General features: G+C 36.7%; 1 protein-coding gene across 3 annotated transcripts in view; it reads right to left on the bottom strand.

The window, feature by feature from the left end:
• Positions 1–931: 931 nt before the first annotated feature.
• Positions 932–27,056, bottom strand: part of Hira (histone cell cycle regulator-like protein) — a 48,583-nt gene continuing 22,458 nt past the window's right edge. For 2 of the 3 annotated variants that reach the window (XM_069827927.1, XM_069827929.1), the window contains 9 exons: positions 25,324–25,572; positions 21,245–21,438; positions 18,294–18,611; positions 13,741–13,917; positions 10,891–10,996; positions 10,115–10,240; positions 5,884–6,035; positions 3,544–3,638; positions 932–1,882 (listed from right to left, as the gene is read on the bottom strand). In XM_069827927.1, the coding sequence (XP_069684028.1) occupies positions 1,763–1,882; positions 3,544–3,638; positions 5,884–6,035; positions 10,115–10,240; positions 10,891–10,996; positions 13,741–13,917; positions 18,294–18,611; positions 21,245–21,438; positions 25,324–25,572 (1,537 nt within the window). In that variant the 3' untranslated portion in view covers positions 932–1,762. The remainder of the gene's footprint in view (positions 1,883–3,543; positions 3,639–5,883; positions 6,036–10,114; positions 10,241–10,890; positions 10,997–13,740; positions 13,918–18,293; positions 18,612–21,244; positions 21,439–25,323; positions 25,573–27,056) is intronic. The other variant, XR_011332482.1, reaches the window with a different exon arrangement.

The raw sequence follows: 27,056 nt of genomic DNA, 5'->3' as shown, positions 1-27,056 counted from the left end.
TCACACCTGGGATCGAACCCCGGACCTTCCAGTCCATAGCCAGCTGCTCTACCAACTGAGCTACCCGGCCGCCATAAAATATCAGTACTGGGAGAAAAAGTGAAATTCGATTGTCATGTGTCATTTCCAAACTCTGAGATTTTAAGCTATAGTGTGATACGCAGTGTATTTGAATTTTATTTTTTCTTCTGTCTTTTTTGAAGGACCACAAGGGCAGACCTCGAGGACCACAGGTGGTCCACGGACCATAGTTTGAGAAATGCTGCACTAGCTTAATAATTTTAAAATTATGTTTCTGTGTGTTTATGTATCACTCAGCATGATAATACTAAGTTAGGAAGTATAATTGTTTAGTTTCATCCTCTATTAAATCTAGAAGCTTAAGGAACCCATCAAAATATCAATTTCGTCAAGAATTGAGTTACCGGTAGTGCCTTTTAACAATGACCGATTAAATTTAAAAAAATTAAGTCATAGTTAAATGAAAGATATCAGGAGAGGAACACAGAAATTAAAGCAATTATAAGATTGTTTCGACTTTTTATCCTCATTTTTTCAATATAATCAATCTTATGTAAGCAGGCTTTACAAGGTATAAAACAATCATTTGCATAGGGTTCTGTCTAATAATTTTCAACTCAGTTTTTGTTCTATATTATCATATTACCAAAAAAAAAAAAAAAAAAAAAAATCAGAAATTTTTCTTTGTACCTAGAGTTAAAATAAAATTAAAGAATAGATAACATTTATATAATTTAGTTTCCAGAATATTCTGGACTTCCACTGAAACCTCTGACTAAATAAATTTATTTTGTCCTTAGTAAAACTCAGTTTTAGATGGGAAATGGATGATGGTCAGAAATGGAGTGTAATTTAACTGATAATAACTGATGTGTCATTTAGGTGTGTACCAAATTACAGATCATAATAATTCGACTTTGAGCTGATATATTCCTTTTGTCTTTTTTTTTAGTCTACATTTTTAAGAGCAATACTTCTACGGAATACAAGTAATCTTCACCTCTGTTTTTGTCTGCTTGATATGTGTTTACCTATAACAAAATAATTTTATTACACAATATTTGGAATGTTCTTAAAATGTTCACTCCAAACAATTTCATTTGGCTCTGGCAGTGATGTAAAAATTTCATGAAAAATTCAGATCACTCAATTAAATAGTAAAATTAAGTTTCAAATATAATAAAAAAAAAAGATTAGCAAACAGTATAGCTCGAGAACAAGCACTACACAGAATGTAATAAGAAAGTAATTACAAACTATGTTTCTACTAACCTTCTTTCAAATTACTGGTTGTAATAGTAACAGAGGAAGAACAGCAGGTACCAATACTAGATGCTTGCTGCCATCAAGTACTTTCGTATAAGCAAGATCCATCACTATATCTCATAAACATATGTCTTGCAAATGACCAGATAAAACACATTTCTCATTATAGCTCTGCAACACATTCAATCATACCACGATTGTCACTATGCTGAACACACCACACAAAGACAACAATGTTGACAGGGCATATCCTGACAACATTCACTTTTATTATATTACCAATGCAGCTGCACATTTCATGTGTTCGCTTTTGCTAAGCCCTTATTACTGCTGCCAGTATTTTTATTAATTGTTTATTAAAAGTTTTATTATATAATCGGGAAGGGGGGAGCAAATAAATCACTGAGTAGCACGTTCTACTATCAAATCATAACATTACACAACACATCACCTCACGACACGTTCACATTACTATTTATTTTCCCTCTGACAGCATGGCGAGTTGATCACTATATTCTGTGTAAATTCTCTGAAGACGTAGATTGGATCCTATTAAAGGCAGTATCTCTCGCAGAAGTGCATGTTTCGAGAATCCCTGTGAAATTAAATCAAAACAACGAAACTGGGATTTTCACAAGTGACAAATTTCCTGCAGAACAGACTATCAAATGTAAAATGTGATATGTCAAAGTAGTATATAAAAACTGTGGTGAAACAAGCGTTGAGTGACTTCCGCCGAATTTGGAATAGACACCGACTGACTTGAACTGCCAACATAGAAAACAAAAAATCACTACCTGTTCAAGAGTGCCACACTCATTCGCTTTCATCTTCATCTTGATAATAAAACCCTAAACTAACCTAACCTGTCACTAAAATCCTAAACTAACCTAACCTCGTATTAAATAGTAATAATCCATATTGGCTATTTCATAGTAGCCATGTAATATTCAATGAGGTGGGCGAGACCTCATATAAAATGAATATGTGATGTATTAACTGTTACCAGTTGTCACAAACTGATGTTGAATATGGCCACAAAGTCATTTAAATATGTGCTTCTGCATATATGACTTGTATCGTCTCAAATGCAGGTAGTAAGGCCGTAAAAGCATTACAAGAGAAGTTCGGTCGGCGCCGTGGATCGTGTCCCGGCATAGCTCAATTGGAAAGAGTGCTCAGCGCGCAGAGCTGAGAGGTCCTGGGTTCGATTTCCGGTGCCGGTACGAATTTTTCTCGTATTAAATAGTAATAACCTAACCTAACTTGTCACAGATTCGCCTATACAAGGCATAACAAAAGCCTAAACTATCCTAATCTAATCTGCCACAGTTCGTATATGCAAAGCATAATAAAAGCCTAAACTAACCTAACCTGTCACTAAAATCTTAAAGTAACCTAACCTAACCTGTCATTAAAATCCTAAACTAACCCAACCTGTCACAGATTTGCCTATACAAGGCATAACAAAACCCTAAACTACCTTAACCTAACCTGTCACAAATAAGTACGTAAGACATAATAAAAGTCTAAACTAACCTAATCTAACCTGTCACTAAAATCTTAAACTAATCTAACCTGTTACTAAAATCCTAAACTAACCTAACCTAACCTGTCACAGATTTGCCTATACAAGGCATAACAAAACCCTAAACTACCTTAACCTAATCTGTCACAGATAAGTAAGTAAGACATAATAAAAGACTAACCTAACCTAACCTAACCTGTCACTAAAATCTTAAACTAATCTAACCTGTCACTAAAATCCTAAACTAACCTAACCTAACCTGTCACAGATTTTCCTATACAAGGCATAACAAAACCTTAAACTACCTTAACCTAACCTGTCACAGATAAGTACGTAAGACATAATAAAAGTCTAAACTAACCAAACCTGTCATAACACTCCATTTTCTTACCCCTACACACTTCCCTGAGGTATGAAAATGCCCGAATTTCTATCCCGCTGGAACATTGTAAATTAGTGTGAAACGTTAGTAATGTTTCGTAAGTTATGTTGGTACGACAGTACGACGGCTGAAGATGCATATCCGCAATAGGAAAAGAAGTCACTCAACGCTCGTTTAACCAAAACTGTTAACATAGGAATTATTCATTATTACTACACTTCACTGAGCTGACAAGTTTACCAGTAAACTATAAAACCGCCCACTGAAACATCAACAGAGAAAATAATAAAATTTTCTTCTGCTTACATGAACTTAAACAGATTTCGTGTTTGATGCTGAAACATACCATCACAGATGTTTCCCATGATTTGCTGTGCTTCGCACGACTATGAGTAGGACCCAAAAGATCATCACAGATTAGTCGTAACCTTGTCTCCAAACCTATAGCACACAGAAATAGCAGATTCCTTAGCAAAAAAGGGCACAATGATTCAATTACAAATTCATGTTTATCATTTCATTCCTCAAAACTAATAATTAAGAAAACCATCCAACAAGAAATACATGAAAAATTAATACATGAGGGTGTAAATAAGCAAGGGAATATTTTATTAAACAACAAAAATTTAATTCCAGAATGCAAGTCTGGCTTTCAGGTATAGTTCCCTGTGAAGCTGACTTGCATAATTTCAAAGGAAAAATTGCTCCGGGGGGAGGGATATCGAACCCGGGACCTTTGGCTGAGAGTGTCAACGCTCTACTGACTGAGCTGTAACTGACACCAGCTCAATTTTTCCTTTAACTGGCATAATAGATGTTACTGTTCATTAAGAGAAAACCACAATTCAAGTCAGAGTTTGTGTGCACTCAGTGTTGGGTTCTGGTGTCTTGTCTGCCCACTTGAGGTATGTAGATATAAAGGGAAAAATTGAGCCAAAGTCGGTTACAGTTCCTGGGTAGCTCAGTCGGTAGAGCATTGGCGTGCTTAGCCAAAGATCCCGGGTTCGATGCCCGGCCCCAGAACAATTTTTCTCTTGAAATGATTTAATTCCAGAATGTCCACGAATGAAGATGTCGCACTTTTTTCGATTACATACAGAGCATAATTGTTTGGCTGTCCACCTATATAAAATAAATAGGCCTATTTGTCCTACTCCTAATTGTTTACTTAATAAAAAACATAATACTATAATAGATATGACAACTCAAAAACTGTAAAAATATAACAGCTATAGATCTATCATTACGATACTGGGAAGCAAGAACGCAAATGGAAAAATGAAATGATAGGTGGCAGCACCAAATATACTATGGTCTTCGTCACTTTTTTAAGAACAAAAACAACTTAACCTTACAAGCTCCATAAAATTTCCTACTGGTAGTTAATTTGCAATTTTAACTTGAAAACTATTTTTCATTCTGTCATACTGCCCATCCATAAACCACAAAAGAAGTAAATTAAAATCATCAGTATCAGTTGCGGAACACACAGCTCTACAGTATATAATGACTACACCCCAACTCTGGCTATTAGCAACAGGCATCTATAATGAACACCGATCAAAATATCCCTAATTTCTCATGAAAAACAAAAACTGAAAAGACTACAGTGGACTATAATGGACCTTATATTGTCAGCAAACAGCTGGATACATTAAGACGATTGACTGACAGAGCAGCTTTTGTAAGTAAGCTACTCATTAAATAGAAAAAATTGTCGCTAGATGGCAGATCCTAACAGTCAGGGAAGTAGCTTGTGGATATAGGCATAATATATAGGTCATGTTATATGTTTGACCATTGAATGGGCAGGCAATATAATCAGCCATCGGATGCATGGATGCGTTCAAGCAGGCGGTGCTTATAACAAAGTATGAAACATCATATACTTAAATGTTTCAAGACAAAACCTACATGAAAATACGTTTATTTTTTATTTTTTATTGGGTTATTTTACGACGCTGTATTAACATCTAGGTTACTTAGCGTCTGAATGAAATGAAGGTGATAATGCCGGTGAAATGAGTCCGGAGTCCAGCACCGAAAGTTACCCAGCATTTGCTCGTATTGGGTTGAGGGAAAACCCCGGAAAAAACCTCAACCAGGTAACTTGCCCCGACCGGGATTCGAACCCGGGCCACTTGCTTTCGCGGCCAGACGCGCTGACGAAAATACGTTTAAAAGCACTTGTTTTAATTTCCAGAATGATTTATAACTATGACATCAGTTGAAATAATTTCATAAGCTTTATTTTGGTATCCACAGTACTTTTCAGGAACTAATTAATGACAATAATGAAGTTCTAATGTACAAGAAACGAGTGTCCACACCTGTGGAGTAATGGTTAGCGCGTCTAGCCGCGAAACCATGTGGCCCGGGTTCGATTCCAGATCGGGACAAGTTACCTGGTTGAGGTTTTTTCCGGGGTTTTCCCTCAACCCAATATGAGCAAATGCTGGGTAACTTTCGGTGTTGGACCCAGGACTCATTTCACCGGCATTATCACCTTCATCTCATTCAGACGCTAAATAACCTAAGATGTTGATAAAGTGTCGTAAAATAACCAACTAAAATAAAAATAAATAAAAAAGAAACGAGTAAATGAAAACATGAACTATTTTAGAGTCATTAAAACCATTACTGTAGACAATAATAATAATCTATATAAACAAAAGCATGAACTCACCTTCTTGTGAAAGGAAGCGAGCAAGAGCCAACAGCCAACTGTGGAACTCTTGCTTTGAGTTAAGGGCACGACATGCAGCAATTTGCTGCTCCAGGAAAGTTGCTGTGCATAAGGCATTGACTGGTGAGCCCTGCCCCAGCAAACTTCCACTACTGAAAATAAACAAATAAAAAATACAATGATTAAGAGCAGGGATTGGTAAAAATGTCATCGTGATCACTAGCAATAGTAACATCACAAGGGCAGCGCAGTAAACTGTCTTTGCTTCACACCCTCTCTTCCGTCCAACTCCCCTACAACTCCAGTATACAGGCATCTATCAGTGGCAGGTTACCTGATTACATTTAGATCATTTCTTTCTCAAAACCTTCAATGTCTGTTCGGAAACGCGTGTTTAAGGAAGAATAGGAGGAACAGTATTTGTTGTCCACTTGGTGACAATGTAGACGCCTATTGTGTTCTAAAATTCTAATAGGCACTTATAAATCAAATGTCTAGCAATATTACGACACGTCATAAGATTATCACGAAATCATAGGAAACATGCACATATCCAATGTAATTGTAAACGAAAATGTATACAGTAGAAAATAAGTATAAACATAATTTTCTTTTCCTAGGACTGGATGGGGCGAAGCAATTAAAACATTAAAAAAATAACTAAATTTAAATAACAGTTCCAGTACTAAAAATATGATGAAACAAGCTGAGTCAAAGGGAACTCCATGCTAGTTATGTTATTGCTTTGGAAATCGCAAAATCATTGAAGTGCTATAATGAAGGACAGTTCATTAAAACATTCTGGATAAAGTTGCTAACATTATTTTTCCCGAATAATCTGTAGTTTTTAACAGTACGAAACTATCCACACGAACAATACAAAGGAGGATAACGGATATTGAAACACTAGCTGAACGAGAAATGAAATCAAAGATGCATAAACTGTGATCTAATCTGTCGCTTTAGGTGGAAACACAGATATTTATATAGTAGAATTAGTAATGTTCACTTGCGGTGTTACAAAGGATCTCTCTATATAAAGAATATTTGCTTGATGTCTACTAGGTGGAGTAACGTGTTATTAAGAGAGCTGGAAATAAGTGAGGACATAAAACTTTGCCATTATATAACACACCAGACTGGCTTAGATTTATTTAAAATGCTCTCTATAGAAAATATGTGTAGTCCTATCTTAGGTCGCCTGCTGCTACCCTACATAGCTGCTATGTTTGGCTCTATATTCAATATATTTCGGAACACTTGTTTTCTGAACGAAAACTTGTAATATCTAAACAAAGATCGTGACTAGCAGACGAAAATTTACGAGTTGCATTATGAATGTCAATTTGTGACGAACTTTCCTAGGTTGTTGCAGCACAGTAAAAATAAAGGTGAAATAATACATAATCTGTACAGCTATAAATCAATATTGTGTAGTCTATGTCAGATGCTTGTGTTAAGAGTCTGCCACTGGGATCCGAACAGAGTGCTCTATACACATCAATTGATAGATTAGATTAGATTTTATTAAAGTCATGAGTATTATACAAATACTATGGACATAGTCATAATAAAACAAAACAGAGTGAATAAAATTATATTAGAAACATAAGTTATTAACAGAAGACTCAAAGTATTCATTAACAGTCTTACTAATAAACAGTGTATAGTTTTTATACGAGACTTATGCAGAGTTGAGACAGAAAACGTTACTAATAAACCGTGAATAAGCTATGGACGTATAAACAGGCTGTAACTATACAATGGGAATTGCTTTGCAGTAGTTATATACACGAAATCCCTTGTTTAAGCATTGTATATAGGGAAAAAATGGCCACCCCTTTAACAGCTGTTCGTATCGACTGTCATTTTATGATGATGTTTACCTTGTAACTACAGAAGAACAAACCAAAGATCATAGAATTATTAGAATTATATTGCTGCAGCTTGTACTCTTTGACCAAAATGTAGTGTGGTAATCGATTAGAGCCAGTTGTACTATCGATATTTAAAATGCCACATTAGAGCGCTCTACCGGATCCAGTAGAGAACCTCAGATATTCTATTACCTTTCGTAACGAAGTAATGACGAAACTGTGACGCAGCTGTGTAACAGTTATACTGTTATACACGACGTATGTAGTGATTATTAGTAAGGAATTTACACACGACTTATAAACGAGCTACTCATTGTATAAATATAAGACAGTTAAACGTCTGTATATAGAGTTTTTATTAGTAAGACCGTAATACTATAAAAGGGATGATTAATCATCCAGCGTTTTAAAACATTCTTAAATGTGTTACAGTTAACAGTGTGTGCAGACATATGTAATCTATTAAACACAGATACTGCCATGGACATAAATAGTTTTTTAGTTGTTTCCAGTCTAACATTAGATTCAGTCAAGTGAAAATTGTATCTTGTATTATAATTATGATGATCAGATCTATGATAATAATTTGCTAAATTTTTCTTTACCTTCAGCAAAGAAGTGAAGATGTAAAGATTAATAACAGTCAGAATAGCCTCGTTTATGAATAGTGGCTTACGGTGAGCATCATAAGCAGAACCAGTTAAAATATGTAAGGCTTTTTTTTTTTTTGCAGAAGGAGAACATTAGATACACTAGAACTATTTCCCCATACAGAAATACCATAGGTTATTATACTATTGAAGGCAAAATAAGCACTTCTTAGATATGTTTTAGGCACCAGTGATTTCAATTTACTTAATAAATAAATAACCCTTGAGAGTTTAGTACAAACATAATCAATATGTGGGGCCCAGGATAATTTGGAATCCAGTACAATTCCTAAAAGTTTAGCAGATGGCTGAGAGTTGTAAATTATGGAATCACTTAATGTAAACAACACATGTTGTGTCTTAGTCTGATTTAAACAAAATCCATTAGCCTCAAACCAGGCAGCTGCTTCATTAAAGGAATTGTCCATAACAAACTTTATATCAATTATGTCATCATTAGTATGATACAAAGTAGTATCATCAGCAAATACAATCGAGTTACTATAAATATTTTTTGGCAAATCATTTATCAACAGTAATCTCATCTAGACGTTTTGATTTATCTAGAGAAAATCAAAACTCGAGTGGGATTTAATTGACTGTTACACGATTACAAGAAAGTATATAAAGATTAAAAGTAACGAAGTACTCCAATACAATAAAATATTAATTGACTTACGAAAATACAACTGTCTTCAAATGTATTATTGTACCATCTCAACATTACAAATATTACGCTAGATGCATGCTAGATGGCAGTAGTGAGCAATGCCTTCTCGTCGAGAAGTTCTCCATCTATACACGATGGCAATGTTACTAGTCAAGAAGGCTTTGTTGATTCAGTTTCATTTTTATTATTAAAACAGTTGCATTTCATTTCAATTATCCGAATCCCAGTAATCAATGTCACTTGACAGATGATTTTCAATAAATCTTAATATTAAACAATCTCTGATACGTGACTATCCATAATATCATATTGCAGAAGCTATAACATAACCTAACTAATATACACAAGTGTTAGAAAAATTTTAATTAACGACGATGACATAAAAATAAATATGAATAATTTTAAAAGGAATAATTATTGAATGTACAATTTTCAAATTTGAATGTGGTTGGTGGTTCAATTGATGTTATATTGGACGTGTGCGTAATAGAAGTGGAACTCGTTGATTTAGGCCTACATGGTGTATTCAACTTATTCAGGATTTCCGAATGGTGCTCTTCATTTATTTGTAAATCGGATTTCAGAAGATGCATTGGTATGATCAGTGATTTTTATTGCCAATGCGAGTCATATTTGAAACTGCTGTGCATCGACTGGAGTGGTTTGTAATTTTATATATATATATTTTTTTTGACATCCAGACCAGCGCAGTTTCAAATGTTGGCAAACAAAGAAACAAATGCTATGAACGTGATAAAATTGTGCGATAAGCAGCCATGATTGGTTGAAATACGTCCTTTCGTACCGTTTTATTGGTCAAAAGTAGTATGATGTAGTAAGAGTGTAATAGTCATAATAAAAAATAATAATATTATTACATCGTATGTAATGTGGGTTGCGTTCAGTGATGTCGTGAGTACAAATCTGTCGACAGCTGATCAAGATCATGAGACTGCTACATCAGATTACTTTCTTGCAATGATTGTGAAGAAAAATAGTCTATATATTGCTAATATATTATGCATTCATGTTACCTGGTGACATGAGACTGCAGGCATGCTAATGGCAGTCCTCCAGAATTCTGGGTAGGAAGTGTAGAGACAAAGGCACGGTGAGCTGAAGAACGTTGTACAGGATCACTGCTGTTTGCCAGAATCAACCTAACAAAAAATATACCTCAAATGTGATTTTTATTTCTACTTATACATTTTTTTATGGCTGGGATATAAATGTGTTCCTGTCACAGCTAACGAGAAAGACAGACTACGGCGCAAATCAGAGTCACGTGATTATCTCGGTCTAGTCATGGTCATCATGACAATTGCCTAATATAAGTACATGTTCAAAGTTCTAAAAAACAAAGGAGTTGCTATATTAAACTTCTGTTAAACGTGCATTTGTATATAAATTTGTTCAATGTCGGCCTTGTTATGACTAAGAATGAGATGTCACGCTGTAGCCTGTCTTTCAAGATGGTACTGTGGATGGTCCCTGGGATAGCTCAGTTGGTAAGAGCATTCAACACATAGATCTGGGTTCGATCCCTAATGCTAGAGCAAAAATTTTTTTCTACAATAACATATGATATGGTAAGAGATAAAAATCTGTATGCCATAAAATATATAACTAATAAGATATCCTAATTATATTATTTAGGTTGCAGTAAAAAACAAAGTATTTAAAGAAATTGTTATAGAAATAATGACTCCTTAATAAGCACTACATGTGTATTTACAAAAGACCTAATTTTTCATTACTGATGAAATGAATCTGTATTTTGCTAATCACTATAATATAAAGAATAGTTTACCAGCAGCCTAGTTCTGAGGAAAACATATATGCTTTCCCCGTGGATAAAGATACAATAGGATGGCCTTCTTCTGTTAGAGAGCAACTAAGTATCGTCACTATGGAACCTGAAACGAATAAAATTGAGATAATAAATGGATGGTATGAATGTCGTTTTTTTAATGTGGCAATTTTCACACACGCTAATATAATGTACGAGTATATTATAAATGAAAACTGTAGATTGAGTTACAGTACTTAAAAATATTGTAAAGGTACTAAGATTTTGTAAAAATATATATATATATTTTTTTATCCAATGCCACCAGGTTGTCTTTCGACATTTCTGGTCTTCTCTCCTGGCTGTGGCTTAGTTGTAACCCACTTCTGAGGTTGGGGCGCCTGGAAGGCAGAGTTACATTACCCCAATGATGTGATAGGATGATTATGATAATGTGGTGCCAGGAGAGGTCTTAAATCTAAACTTAACCTAAATTCCAGACCATGGACGAACACAGGAATAATCCCCTTTAAGGAAAAATTCCTGTGCTCTAACCGGGAATCGAACCCGGGACCTCATGAACTATAGCCAGAAGCTCTGACCACTAGACCATGAGGCTGGTGTAAAAATATTGTATTGTGTGTCTGAGAGAGCTTGTTGATGTGGGTTTGCTAATAGTAAATTTATTAACAGATATTAACAATATGTAAATAAAATGTAGTTGAATGGTCTAAGGATATTTTAATTTTTAATCTCATCCCTTCCTTGCTTATATTGAGCGAAAATTTCTTTTCAAGAAAAAATCGCATCTAAGGAAAAAGTGATTACACTCCCAGAGAGCCGTATAAAAAAAGTTTTATTGTAATTGTAATTAGTGAAATCTAAATTTGTGTAATGAATAATACATATCGGTACAATTATTATCTATTGTATTTACAGGAGGTTCGATCAATGAACCTAGCACTTCAATCCTTCGGGATCATTTATGCTACCCTTTGCATTAATCTCCCAATAATCCTGAACCCTTCAAGGACATAATGTACTTAAGGAAGACTTACTATCATCTACATTTAGGAGATCAATTGGCATTCATACAGTCCTCTCTGTGGATTGAAAACTCAAAAAAGTTTCATATCTATGGTTCAAGAATTAAAACAGAAAATCAATATCCCGAATTTAAAAGAAAACTTACAAATTAAACCAAACCCTTTAACTCTATTAAATATAGAATATAATCTAAATTTAACAGAAGAAATACTGAAATCAGAAGTGAACACTGAAATAATGAAACAATTGTCTTTAGAGACAATTAATATTAGGTATCCTCCACAAAACTGGCTTCATTTATACACAGACGGATCCTTGATCTCCAGGGAACAAGGTGCCGGTGCAGGTGTTACGTGCTGTCTCTTCTCACTTTATAGATCTCTTGGGTATGGAACAACAAGTTTTGATGGTGAAATCATTGCAATAAGTGAAAGTCTCAGGAATCTTCTATGCCACATCAATAAATTTAAGAATACTGTTATATTGTCAGACTCCAAAGCTGCTATTCTATCAATAGTCTATAAACACACACCTTCATCTCAAACAGCAGAAATAACTAAAATGCTCTCTCAATTAATATCACTCAATAAAAGAATTGTATTCCAATGGATACCATCCCATTGTGGAATCCTGGGAAACGAGAATGCGGATGCTTTAGCAAAGAAGGGCAGCACTGCTACTTACAGACCTGTTACTAAATCTACATATTACTCTGTGAAGAGATTTATTAAATCTACATACTTCGACTTCAACAAACAAAATTTGATAACACAATCCCAAGGGAAGAAATGGAACTCTCTGCATCATAATCCACAGTTAATTCCCGATTTACCACGAAAATCGTCTGTAGCTGCATTTAGATTGGCAACAGGCCATGATTGTTTGGCCAAACACCTGCATAGAATTGGAATATATCAGTCCCCTAACTGCCCATTGTGCAACTCAAACCAAGAAATGGATTCGGAACACCTCAAAATCTGTGCTTCAGTGGCTGGCCATGATAATATTTTTGAAAAATAATGGAGTGCAAGAGGTCAAATGACTTTATGCTCGACCATGCCGAAATGTAGTAATTATACACCTGGTAGCAGTCCTTTAATGCATGTCATTAAAGTACACCTCCTCATTAAAATTCAGGTGTTTTCAGCCAATGACAACTCAGCTTACAGATGTTCAGCCAATAACGAGTCAGCTTTGTATCGTTATAAAACCGCAAGTATCGATTATTCTCGGATATGCAATCGAAAGAGAATTAGCGAAAAGTCACAGAGGCTGTAAATCCAATACTGTCGCAGAAGGTTATGTTCTGTTACTATAATAATTAGCGTTAAATGTAAATAATATTCAAATAAATTCAATTTGTCATCTCGTTTTACAATGTCGAATTCAATAATCAAAGTTATACCAAGTTTAACGGATTACACAAGGTCAATGACATTATTGTTCCTCGGAAAAAATCAATACTTTCGCGTCTGCGCACATCTCACAATTCACGACCTAGAACAAGGTCACTTCCGATCTTGTCAGATACAAATAAAATGTATACATCTGAATACTGTAATATCAAGTTAGAAATATGGTCGAGCATAAAAAGTCGTATGAAACTCGCCTATAATGGTAATTAAGAAGCTTGTATGAAAATTATGAAACTCGCTTGCGCTCGTTTCATAAACATCCATACTTTCTTCTTAATTACTATCATTATAGGCTCGTTGCATAATGTACTATTATTGTCAAACGCCTGGCATTAGAAAACAACAACATTTAGGAGACTGATATTTAAAAAAATCAATTTCCACTTTTAAATTCCATGCAGTATCCTACCTGGTTCCGCTTGCATGACTGGCAGTATACTTTCATTCCGAACCAATGCTTTTCCTTTCGGGATATCCCAAACAGAAACGTTACCACGACATGTAACAGCCATCAGCTGCTGTGAAGCATTGAGAGCCAGTCTTGATGCAGGTGATGACAGGACAAGTGGAGGAAGAGGTCTCTGACCTGTGCAAGACACATATAACAATCTCACAACTAAATAAAAATTATTTACCCCAAGTTGTGTGAAATCAAATGTAAAAAAGCCTTCAGTGTGGTATAATCTACACATATATATATATATATATATAATTTGAACTGGTAATGGAAATTATGGGAAAACGGCTGAATGGATTTTAATAAATGACCCCTCATTTTGAAGCTTGGAACTCAAAGTTTTTCAGAAAAATAGTAGTTTTCAGTGAAATGTCAATTTTTCAACATACAGTAATTTTCCTATTTTCCAAAATCCATCTGTCGTCAGTTTTGAGAACTAGCTAATTGCATTTCAGAATAAAACAAAACACACACTACAGTAAACAATATTACACGAAGGCCATGATCTCCAAGAATGCTGACATATTTAGAGCTCAAATTAAATTGGTTATTAAAAACTTAACTTACTAAAAATAATTTACAGGTTCGATTCTGTGATGTGTAATTTTCTGGGTACAGCTGTGTATTGGATATTAAAAACTACAAAACTTGAGGTGGTTTGATAACATTATTACCATTAGAAATGAAATATTATTGTAGTTAATGCCTGATGTGACTATTTTTCATTAATTATACATATTAATGCTATATTGATGATATGAAAGTGAAACGTTTTGCGGTTATATAAGTAGATGTAGAGAATAACAAATTAGATTTTGATTTCCATATTTTACTGAGTGGCAGCTATATAGTATATATAGTATATGTTACTGAAAGCTATAAAACTTACGTAAGATAATAATATTATTAAAAATCAAATATTTTTATACAGTTATTAATCAAGAGGGGTTGGATCTTTTTTCATATATTTAATGGCGGTGTCATGTAGATATTTATATGCGTGGTTCTTTTCAGTATTGGCTCGAGAGAGAGTATCTTTCATTATTATGGAAGCAAATAACTTTCAGAATGTCTGGTATTCTTCATTGAAAATAAGTCTGAAAAGTGTTTATTTGAACGTCTAATGGACTTAGTTTGCAGCATTTGCTGCACAAGCCACTAGTACTATTATATTAAAGGCTGATCCACAATAAACCAGGATTGGAAACAACGAGAATGGAAATATTGTTAAAATAAATGTATTTAAGTGTAAGTATTCACAACTCATGAGAAGTTTGCCGGAGCCTGGGAAAGGAACATGAAGATTGGTCAAGTTTTAACTTTGCCATTCTCATTTCCTATCACAGCCTACCAGATTCAATCTGTTGCCATCAAAAACCTTTTAGGTCGTCGTATATTTTGTAGCAAGAGGCTGTCACATAATTTCTTCTTCGTCCATTGCTTGTAACTAACCCAGAAATTAAGTAGAATCACTTTAATATGTAATACATGGATATGTGACCAGACTACCACATGAAATGAATTCTTAAATATTCCGTGCCTTAAATTTTGAAGTTGGTTAACCTATGTTCATGTTGGTGCTGACTTGTACTCATGAGAGAACGCCATTAGTCAATTATACACAAATAACTTCTGAATGTGTAATATTGACTATACATATAGTTACTGGCATACATATTGATATGCATAGTCATTTCTGTTCTCAGTTTATTATGAAGCAAAAATCTTCACGTTCATGTTCTCCGCTTCCTATTCTCATTCCCGGTTTATTGTGGACCAGCCTTAAGTGGTTTAGTTGGGCAGGAGAGCATAGAAACGTCATTCCAGAAATTAAAAATTTATGAATGTCGGAAACATGAGGATGACACCCACTACAATTGTTAAATTGATAAGGTGAGTTCCTGTAAATACATGGGTCATTCAATAATTAGTGGCAACATTTGAATTAACAACAAAGAAAACATTTTTGGGACAGTCACATTGTTGCAGTGCTTAGAAGTAATCTCCTCCAACATGAAGAACCCGCCTCCACACCTCAGAGAGACAACTGATGCCATCCTCAGCATCTTGTTGTACGAGGCGCATCCAGAAAGTAAGTTTCCCTATTTTTTTTAAAAAAAGAACACACACTTTCAGGAAAACATTTACTGGCAACAGGTACAGCAATGTTTCAGCTATTTTTCAACATAGCCACAATCAGAATTGAGACACTTGTCGTATCGTGGGATCAACTTTTGTATCCCTCTGTCACAGAACTCTGCCGCCTGTGAATGGAACCAGCGTGTGACAGACTTCTTCAGCTCTTCGTCGTTGCCAGAACACTCACCGGAGGACAGGAATTTCTTGAGGTGCAAGAAAACGTGAAAATCGCTGGGAGCAAGATCAGGACTGTAGGGTGGCGATCAAACAACTCCCAGCCAAATTCCGTCAAAACAGCTGCTGTGCGCCGAGCCGCATGTGGACGAGCATTGTCATGGAGGAGCACAACACCTGCAGTTAGCATTCCACGCCTCTTGTTTTGAATGGCACGTCGCAAGTTTCGCAGTGTTTCATAGTAACGGTCAGCGTTCACTGTTTCACCTCTTGGAAGGAAGTCAATGAGCAGAATGCCCTTCCTGTCCCAGAACACCGTGCACATCACTTTTTGTACCGACAGCGTCTGTTTGAATTTCGTCCTGACAGGAGATCCACTATGCCACCAATGCATTGAGTGCTGATTGGTTTCCGGGGTGAAGTGCGAAATCCAAGTCTCATCGCCCGTGACGATCCTGTCGAGGAACTCGTCGCCGTCATCGTGATACCGTTGCAGAAATGTCAACGTTGCATTTTGTGTTCGGGTGTCAGGTTTTTCGGCACCCACCTGGCACACACTTTTTTGAACAGCAGGTGCTTAGTGACAATCTCATGCAACAAGGATCGCGATATCTGCGGAAAATGGCTGCTCAGCTCCGCAATCGTGAAGCGACGGTTCTCCATAATGCACTGCCGCACCAGCTCAACGCGATCATCATTGATGAGGGACGGTCACCCACTGCACTCTTCATCATGGACACTTTGACGACCTTCGGAAAACTGCCTACACCAGCGACGCACCATCTGCTTACTCATGATGTTCAGCCCATAGACCTGACAGAGCTGCCGATGAATTTCAATTGGCGCAATGCTTTGTGCATTAAAGAACTTTATCACCGACCGAACCTCGCAGGCGGCAGTAGAAGGAATAAGGGCTTCCATTTCGGACCACTGTTGCCACGCTACTGGCACCAGGCGGGACCTGTCCGGCTGGCATATGATTGATACGTCATAGATCTGTTACGCATGCGCAATTGACATGGCTAATTACGTTTACTTTCAAGGGGGAAAAATCGGGAAACTTACTTTCTGGATGCGCCTCGTATTAATCTTCAAACAGACTGCTCTACTGCTGCTATAATTGCTTGTCTGGTTCTAAAGCAAACTCCTCTAATGGGTAATTTCATTCTCGTGAAAAGGTCAAAATCACATGGGCTCATATCTGGGGAGTATGGAGAATGCTCCAGAATTTCCCAGTTCCATCTGCGAAGTAAATTAACCACAGGGGCAGCTATGTGAGAGTGAGCACCATCATGTACCACAATAGAATGAGATTTCAGGAGATTTGGACGTTTACAGCGCACAGCTGGTCGCAAATGGTGTTCTGGAAAGTAACTGTAATATGCACTATTCACATCAGACAGTCGAATAATCCGCTGACCGGTTAATAGGGTAATGGATAATTGGGGTTCTACTGTATAAGCAAAATGAATTAACATGAAAAGCATAAGAATTTTGCAGGGACTTCAGAAAAAAGCGTATAAATGCGAAATGTATAAAAGAAGTTTTACTGCATAATCCTATCATACAAAAATCAATACAGTCCGCCGAGTTAGCTCTGTGGTAGTGTGTCTGCCTTCAGACTAGCCAGCCCGGGTTCGATTCCCAGTGGGGTCAGAAGTTTTAATATAAAATTTCTACCTCGGGACTAGGAGAGATGGCAGTGCACAACTTCTAATCGCTAGATTGTGCATCAATATGCCTGGGTTAAATCCCAAATCTCTCCACAGTGCATATGAAAAGAAGGCATATGTCACTGTTGATAGTGATTCGTCCGTCGGATGGGGATATTAAGCCTGGCGGCTTCCTTGGTGCTATTCGACAGGAGTAGGCTACATGCTGGCACTGGGTTTTCCTTTCTCCCTTCCTCATCTTCATCATCATCATCACTCATTCCCGACACTAGACTTACACATACACTCACTCTAGTACACGATATAACTCTTCACAGATACACATCATGTACAGTATGATCCGCCGAAGTGGTGTACAACTAGAAAATGTCACAGTTCTGCCATCTATCCACAGCATGCAGAACCCCAATCACCCAAGTGAAGTGGGTGAACACACGCACACCCACACGCACACACACACACACAAAATCAATACATTCTTTAGTTATTATAATAAAAAACAATAAAGGAATACCATACCAGTATCGGTCTGGAGTAAATGAAGAGTGGAATCTTCACACGCAATGGCAACTAGTTGACTACTCGCCACAGACCCACATACTGGAGAGCCCAACACTGCTTCCCATAGTGGCACGTCACCAGAAGAGCAACCTTCGGAAAACACTCGAACTTTCGTAAGTAGACCATATGTGCTTCCACATGCACCATTCTCTATTTCTAACCGTCTATTTCTGAGCAAACAATTGCCACCAGTGATTCGGACTACTACTCCTTTGCCATCCTGAAGTCTGAGTGGTGGTAACTTGAGTCCTGGACTTGGATCAACTTCTCCCACACCTGCAAGTAGTACAGATTTGCAAAAGTTTGGACATGGACAATGACCTACTAAACATAATAGCACGTATAACATTAATGGATCTTTTTTTCCCAAATTAATTAAACATCATGTAACCAAAACATAAATCTATAATACACATAAATTAATGACCAAAGTTCGGATTTCTACTCACAATCAAACAGTAAAATAAGCAAGCAAATAAGCACGAAAAATAGTGAAAATAAGCACCAAAATACGCAAAAACGAATAGACGGAAACAGTAAAATAAGCACGAAAAATTATGAAAATGTTGTTGTTGTTGTTGTTTTGTAATGCCAGGTGTTTGACAATAAAGTCATTTGACCTCTTGCACTCCAATATTTTTCAAAGATATTATCATGACCAGCCACTGAAGCACAGATTTTGAGGTGTTCCAAATCCATTTCTTGGTCTGAATTGCACAATGGGCAGTTAGGGACTGATATATTCCAATTCTATGCAGGTGTTTGGCCAAACAATCATGGCCTGTTGCCAATCTAAATGCAGCTACAGACGATTTTCGTGGTAAATCGGGAATTAACTGTGGATTATGATGCAGAGAGTTCCATTTTTTCCCTTGAGATTGTGTTATCAAATTTGTTTGTTGAAGTCTAAGTATGTAGATTTAATAAATCTTTTCACAGAATAATACGTAGATTTAGTAACAGGTCTGTAAGTAGCAGTGCTGCCCTTCTTTGCTAAAGCATCCGCATTCTCGTTTCCCAGGATTCCACTGGAGTGAAAATGGCAAGTTGTAGCCGATTTAAGTGAACACCATATTTTAACGTTTTGGTGGCTACTTCATTCACACACAACCCCCAGAATGTCTGGAGGACCACACCTGCTGTTGGTCGACGGGTCCACTGGACCTAGCTGGGAGATCTTGTTGATCACCAGCTTTCTCTCCTTAAGCCACTGGAGGACGATTTTAGTGCCATAGCAGGTCAGCATTAGGAACAGAAAAGTAGAAAGAGGAGGAAGAAAAGTGAAATGAACCCCTAGGCCTCGAATGCTCTAATGCCATCGTGGTCGAAGAAAGTAAGAGTTCAGTCAGAGGACTGGATAGGAAAGGGTAAAGAGGGAATTAGGTATTGAATAGAGGAAAATTATACCAAATTCAGTCATTAACTCATCAAGCTGACCAGCGCTAATTGATGAGTAGCCCCTCCCTTTAGTTCAGCTCGTAAAATTATGCTTACTAACAGCTGCACCACGGGAAGGTAGGGATGGGACATTGGGTATTTGTCCAGGTTGGTTCCTTAAAACTTTCAATGGGAAGGATTAATGGCTCTCCCCCCTGTATCCGACAGATACCCTTTTGCAGCCAAATTATGAAAATAAGCACCAAAATAAGCAAAAACGAATACATGGAAACCGAACCTCTTCTGCCACAAGGAAAGTAACGAGATTGTTGAAACATTTTGCAACAGTGGAATGATTTTACTTGGTCAAGTATTTGTATATTAAGAAGAAATGATCTGTTGCCTGCTTTCATAGCACCAACTACAGCACTACATACACACTGTCCCGGTGCATCTGTGGTTTCATCAATAGAAATCCATATGTTTTTGTGCTTCAGTTTATTCCGAATATTAAAAATTACTTTTTGAAAACACTGTGGCATATGTAGTTTTTGCGCAATGCAGATTCGTCTGGCACCCTTTGTTTGTGTATTTTTCTAAAAATACTCGAAGCTGCACATTATTCAATTTCCACAACGGAATGCTAAACACAAGTCTTCGAAAAATGTATCACTAGAACTCGATTGTTCACCCACATTGCTTTTAATCAGTTGCTGGTTTAACTTAGATTTATTCTTAAACCTCTCCTTATGTACTGTATTAATATGCTGCACAATGTCATTTTTTTTTTCTTTGCAGAAACACTCTTTTCACACACGAAACAAAATAAGACACTGCCATCCTCACTGAAAATATTACTTCCAAACTCATTTAAGCATTTACGTAAGAATGCTGATTGAGAGGTTTTTGTGGGTGGCATTCCTTAACTACAACAGAGAGCAATCTCTTGCACCTTATTGAACCAACGCGTGTTGCACAACTTGCACACTGCAGCTTGGAACTCAGGTATTCACCATCCATCCACATGACATCATTCCGATAACGCGAAAAGTGCGATAACCGATTGACCTGCCTAGTCGCAGAAGCTTGACGGTAAATCCCAAGGTTCTCTCCTAATTAAAACTACGCAGTATTATTTCACAACATCCTGGGTCTTACCCTAGCATTGCTTTCTTATGTATTCGACTCAAGTTAATTTTTTATTACCTAATAAAAAACAGGAAATCAGTGATAAATGACGGCTAGAAGTGAAATATGCACTTTTAAAATTACAGTTTTGGGTAAAATATGCTGTTTTAATTAGAAATCGTAAAATAAGTCATCAAAAACGTTTTCGTGCGAAATAAACATTTATAAGCACTAACAAACATAGTTAAAACTGCTTATCTAGATGTGTCTTACGAAGTATAACCTTTCTGCTTACTTTTAAAAGTGTGGAAAAGAATATGCATTTTGCTTAGAAATCCGGGCTTTACTGATGTGATGACAATATATTTTAAATAATAAAACACTTGTTTTAGTCGTCATCATACCTGCTACACTGACACTGCCAGCTGACTGTGGTAAGGTGGTTGGTTGTACTGGTTTTTCAGGTCCGGTAGTCACAGACAATCTGCTTCGTTTAACTACAGGTAACTTTGTTCCAACACTGACAGAAATATCTGCTCGACGTTTGACTGCAATTGGAGTCGGTACACTGCGATCCACCTTTTGCACTTCCAGTTTTCTATGGACGTAAAAGATAATAAAAATAGTGTGCAAAATAATACTCAAAACTTTAACACAACATTGTTACATATTGTTGTTTTTAATATTGCCAACAAAAAGATCTTATTTATTGGATTATGTGAGCGACATATTAATAATGCGTAATAATTGATTACCTAACAAAAAAACCAAAAAAATAAAACCAAAAATTAAAAGAACTCCAAACAGGAATAATGGAAGTATTCTTTCATAAGTTACATTCAAATGAAAACAGAGCTAACAAAAGGACATTCCAAGGAGTGATTCTTCACTTTTCCCCATCTAATAGATCTGTAGATCAAAATATATAAACATTCTATTTTCGACCTTATATATCATACTAGATTTGTATTTCCAGAGAAGGTAGGGCATTCATTCCTCGTAAGTGTTCGATGATAGCATTACGAAGAGCCCATTGTATACAGACATACAGTAGAACCTCTATTTAACGTTTTTCTGAGGGCACGGAATAATTAACCTTAAGTGAGGGTTGACACTATACAAGAGTTTGGTACTTTTGTTTAAAAATGTCTGAATACTTTTGCAAAAAAAGTTACAGTAAGTAAGTTATGAACAATACTGCACTAAAAATGGATAACATAAGGGGAAGCTGGATGTCAACCAAGACTTCTTCTCGCAATCTTAGATATCTTATCATTTCGATTTTTTTTTCCCATTTTGCGAATTAAATTAACTATTTCCGCGAGGAAAATGCGTTTTCCTTTTCACAGTCATTGTTTTCTAGTGATATGTACAGTAACGATAAAAAAATTCCATCTCTTCGCTGTAGCAACACTGACACCACACATCTCAGTGAGCACAACAAAGACTAGGAGCGACTGTTAAGGATGGCTGCTACATCCATCATTGAATGTGACTGGTTCTCGCAAAGGGCGGGAATAAGCAGACTTCGTGTTCCATTCTGCTGTGTTATTCTGTTTATGATTGGTTCTCGCAAAGGGCGGGAATTAGCAGATTTCGTGTTCTGTTCTGCAAAGGGCGGGAATTAGCAGACTTCGTGTTCTGTTCTGCTGTGTTATTCTGTTCGTGATTGGTTCTCGCAAAGGGCAGGAATTAACAGACTTCGTGTTCTGTTCTGCTGTGTTATTCTGTTCGTGATTGGTTTTCGCAAAGGGCAGGAATTAACAGACTTCGTGTTCTGTTCTGCTATGTTATTCTGTTCGTGATTGGTTCTCGCAAAGGGCGGGAATTAGCAGAATGTGTTCTGTTCTTCTGTGTGTTATAATGCTAGTAATTAGTTCCCGCAAAGGGCGGGAATTAGCAGACAAATACGAACGCAGCTTCATATACAGGGTGTTTAAAAAATACGGGGCATAATTTCAGGTATGTATTTCCCACATGTAGACAATCAAAATAGTTCATTACAACATGTGTCCGGAAATGCTTCATTTCCGAGTTATGGCCTTCACAACATTGAAATTCACCGGAACGTTTTTCTTTCCGCAGGTCGTTGTCATTACAGAAGATGTTCAAAATGTCCACCTCCTGCTTGAATACAGACCTCACATCGATGTCTCATTGACCTGCGAACACGATCCCAAACTCCAGGAGTATTGCGTATGTCCTCAGAACATGCCACAATTAGATTCCGAAGGGATTCCAAATCAGGCACCGGAGACGAATAAACCAATGATTTTAAATGGCCCCACAAGTAGAAATCGAGAGGGTTCAGATCAGGTGAGCGTGGAGGCCAAGCAATTGGGCCACCTCTACCTATCCATCGATCAGGAAACCTTCGATCCAAGTACCGGCGAGCCGTACGACTGAAGTGTGCAGGAGCGCCATCATGCAAGAAGTGAATGTGTTGACGATTGATCAGTGGAGTGTCTTCTAAAACATGAGGTATGGTGTTTTCCAGGAAGTTTGTGTACGCCTGCCCCGTACAAGTACTGTACATGGGGTCCAACTAATCGATCACCAATGATACCGGCCAACATGTTGAGGGAGAACAGCACCTGGTGATGAGATGGAACAGTTGCACGTGGGTTTTCATACGCCCATACATGCTGATTGTGGAAATTTGTTATGCCATCTCGTGTGAACTGTGCTTCATCTGTAAATAATACTAAGGCAGGAAAGTTCGGATTTACACCACACTGCTGCAAGAACCACTGATAGAACCTAACTCGTGCAGGATAATCTGCTGGTGACAGGGCCTGTACACGTTGCAAATGATAAGGATACAATTGATACTCTTTCAACAGTCTCCAGACAGTCGTATGAGGAACATTGACTTGCAATGCTACCCTTTGTGTGCTGATAGAAGGAGTCATGTTCACAGCCTCCAGAATCTCCTCCTGTACTTCTGGAGTTGATCTTGGTCGTCCCCTTCCCAAACCAGGAGAGTTAAATTTTCCATATTCGAACAGACGGTAATGGAGATGTACAAATGTCTTCCGATCTGGACATTGTCGCTGTGGGTACCTCTCCTGGTACAAACGACGAGCCTGCGCAGCATTGCCGTCCGCCTTACCGTACATGAAGTGTATCTCTGCCAGCTCTTGATTTGAATACATGTGGCACAGTCTAAGCCTACACAACACTGAATGTAACCTTCGCCTTGGAATGAACTGTCAGAGTGCCCTCTTAATGTCTCCTTTGACGGCAACGACCTGCGGGAAGAAAAACGTTCCGGTGAATTTCAATGTTGTGAAGGCCATAACTCGGAAATAAAGCATTTCCGGACACATGTTGTAATGAACTATTTTGATTGTCTACATGTGGGAAATACATACCTGAAATTATGCCACGTATTTTTTAAACACCCTGTATACGTAGTGAAGGAGGGGGAATCATGTGACGAGGCAGCAGCATTGCCAAGTCAATGATCCTTCCAAAAATTTGTATTTTACGCATTGAATCAAAATGCATTTGAAGAGTAAAGGGGAAAAACAATCGAAGTCGCAAATCTCATAAGGGCAATGTCATTATCTAATTCAGTAGATAAGATAAGATAATAACTGCCTCCCATTGGAGGTAGCCCAGAAGGACTCAGTATACTCTCCTACATGAATTTTACAATATTAAATGTTTACATAAATTTTGTAGAAAGAAAATTAAAATAAACATATATGAATATAAAGTGAATAAAAAAAAAAACTTTACAAACTTTAGTTTTTTCTTAACAAAACTGGTAAAGGAGAATTATCAACGGATACAGCCATTCTTTCCTACTTTTTCATTAAGAACACCAATAAATTCTGCAGTAATATACTGAATTAGATGATGACATCAACCGTATGAGAATTGTGACTTTGGTAGTTTGTCCCCTGTACTCTTCATTTATTTTTGCATTAGTGGAGATTTAAAAAAAAAAATTTAAAAACAATTTTTAACGTAAAATGAGGGTTTCACAGCAAAGAGAGTAACATTAAATCAGATACGAAAATACATTAATCCTGTGTAATAATTACTGGGACCGTGAAATTTCAATGTTAAACGTTATATGGAGGTCACCTGTATTAAATAGTGACTTACAAGTTAGACCAATCTTCCTCTGCTCACTAGTAAAAGTAAAAAAAGCTACTCATGTATACGAGTAAAACAGAACATTTTACCCCAAATTTCAAATTCCATTTTTTGTCTTACAAACTGTACTGGCATCTACATTTTTCACATCACATTTCCTTTACAGTATTTATCCCCATTAAGAAGGAATATTCAGAGAAATGTCAATAGCTGAACACAAACAAATATCAATTAGAGAGAAATCAATTTTGGTAAGTTTGGTGGTATAGCCTATGTGATATAATTCACTGTCTTATAATGCTTTCATTTCAAACCCCCTACTAAAACTCGGAAAATTTCATCATGAGTGAAACAATACAAAATCAATAGTTCTTACCCATCAGATGTGTTTGAAGTTACTTTATTCTGTACAACCGGTTGACTACTTATTGCTGGTTGACTGTTTGTGACGGGAGTTGCAGATACAGTTGTTGCTACTTCGCAAGGCTTTGTGTTGCCAGTGGCACTCACGTTAGGAGTCACTATGTCGTCTCTCTTCTCAATAACAATGCGACTCTTCGTCTCTGATGAACTACTGAATGTAGGTTGTTGTGAGCCACTGGCTCCAAATGGCAGAGGTACATCCCTGAAAAACATATTAGTAATTATGCTAAACATAGTTTTCTAGATCTGAAATCACATATAGTAGAACAGCGGAGAAATTTTAATTACTTCACCTTTCATAAACGACATAGAATATGTTCAAAACCAAGCTCTCAGACTCATTACTGGTGGAATCAAAACAACGCCAATAGATTCTATGAGATTCCTCACTAATATTAACAGCATCAAAATGACAATAGAAGAAAAAGCACTGATTCAATATGAAAAACTTATCAGATTACCAGGTAACAATTGGCATTCATACAGTTCTCTTTGTAGATTGAAAACTCAAAAAAGTTTCATATCCATTGTTCAAGAATTAAAACAGAAAATCAATATCCCGAATTTAAAAGAAAACTTACAAATTAAACCAAACCCTTTAACTCTATTAAATATAGAATATAATCTAAATTTAACAGAAGAAATACTGAAATCAGAAGTAAACACTGAAATGCTGAAACAATTGTCTTTAGAGACAATTAATATTAGGTACCCTCCACAAAACTGGCTTCATTTATACACCGATGGATCCTTGATCTCCAGGGAAATAGGTGCAGGTGCAGGTGTTACATGCTGTCTCTTCTCACTTTATAGATCTCTTGGATATGGAACAACAAGTTTTGATGGTGAAATCATTGCAATAAATGAATGTCTCAGGAATCTTCTATGCCACATCAATAAATTTAGGAATGCAGTTATATTGTCAGACTCCAAAGCAGCTATTCTATCAATCGTCTCTAAACACACACCTTCATCTCAAACAGCAGAAATAACTAAAATGCTCTCTCAATTATTATCACTCAATAAAAGAATTGTATTCCAATGGATACCATCCCATTGTGGAATCCTGGGAAACGAGAATGTGGATGCTTTAGCAAAGAAGGGCAGCACTGCTACTTACAGACCTGTTACTAAATCTACGTATTACTCTGTGAAAAGATTTATTAAATCTACATACTTAGACTTCAACAAACAAAATTTGATAACTCAATCCCAAGGGAAAAAATGGAACTCTCTGAATCAAAATCCACAGTTAATTCCCGATTTACCACGAAAATCGTCTGTAGCTGCATTTAGATTGGCAACAGGCCATGATTGTTTCGCCAAACACCTGCATAGAATTGGAATATATCAGTCCCCTAACTGCCCATTGTGCAACTCAAACCAAGAAATGGATTCGGAACACCTCAAAATCTGTGCTTCAGTGGCTAGTCATGATAATATCTTTGAAAAATATTGGAGTGCAAGAGGTCAAATGACTTTATTGTCAAACGCCTGGCATTAGAAAACAACAACAACATACAGTAGAACCCCGATTTTCCAACACCCTATTAACCGATTGATGGATTATCCGACAGTCTCTCTCTCTCTCTCTCTCTCGCTCTTTTTTTCTGCAGAAAAAAACATGAAGTACTGTACATTATATTAGTACGAATTTTGTCTACAGAGTGTTTTTTACAAACTTTT

This window comes from Periplaneta americana, chromosome 6 (assembly GCF_040183065.1).
Source record: "Periplaneta americana isolate PAMFEO1 chromosome 6, P.americana_PAMFEO1_priV1, whole genome shotgun sequence".
Classification (NCBI taxonomy): domain Eukaryota; kingdom Metazoa; phylum Arthropoda; class Insecta; order Blattodea; family Blattidae; genus Periplaneta; species Periplaneta americana.
The sequence above is the reverse complement of the archived record's forward strand: the minus strand, read 5'-3'. Positions and strand labels throughout refer to the sequence as shown.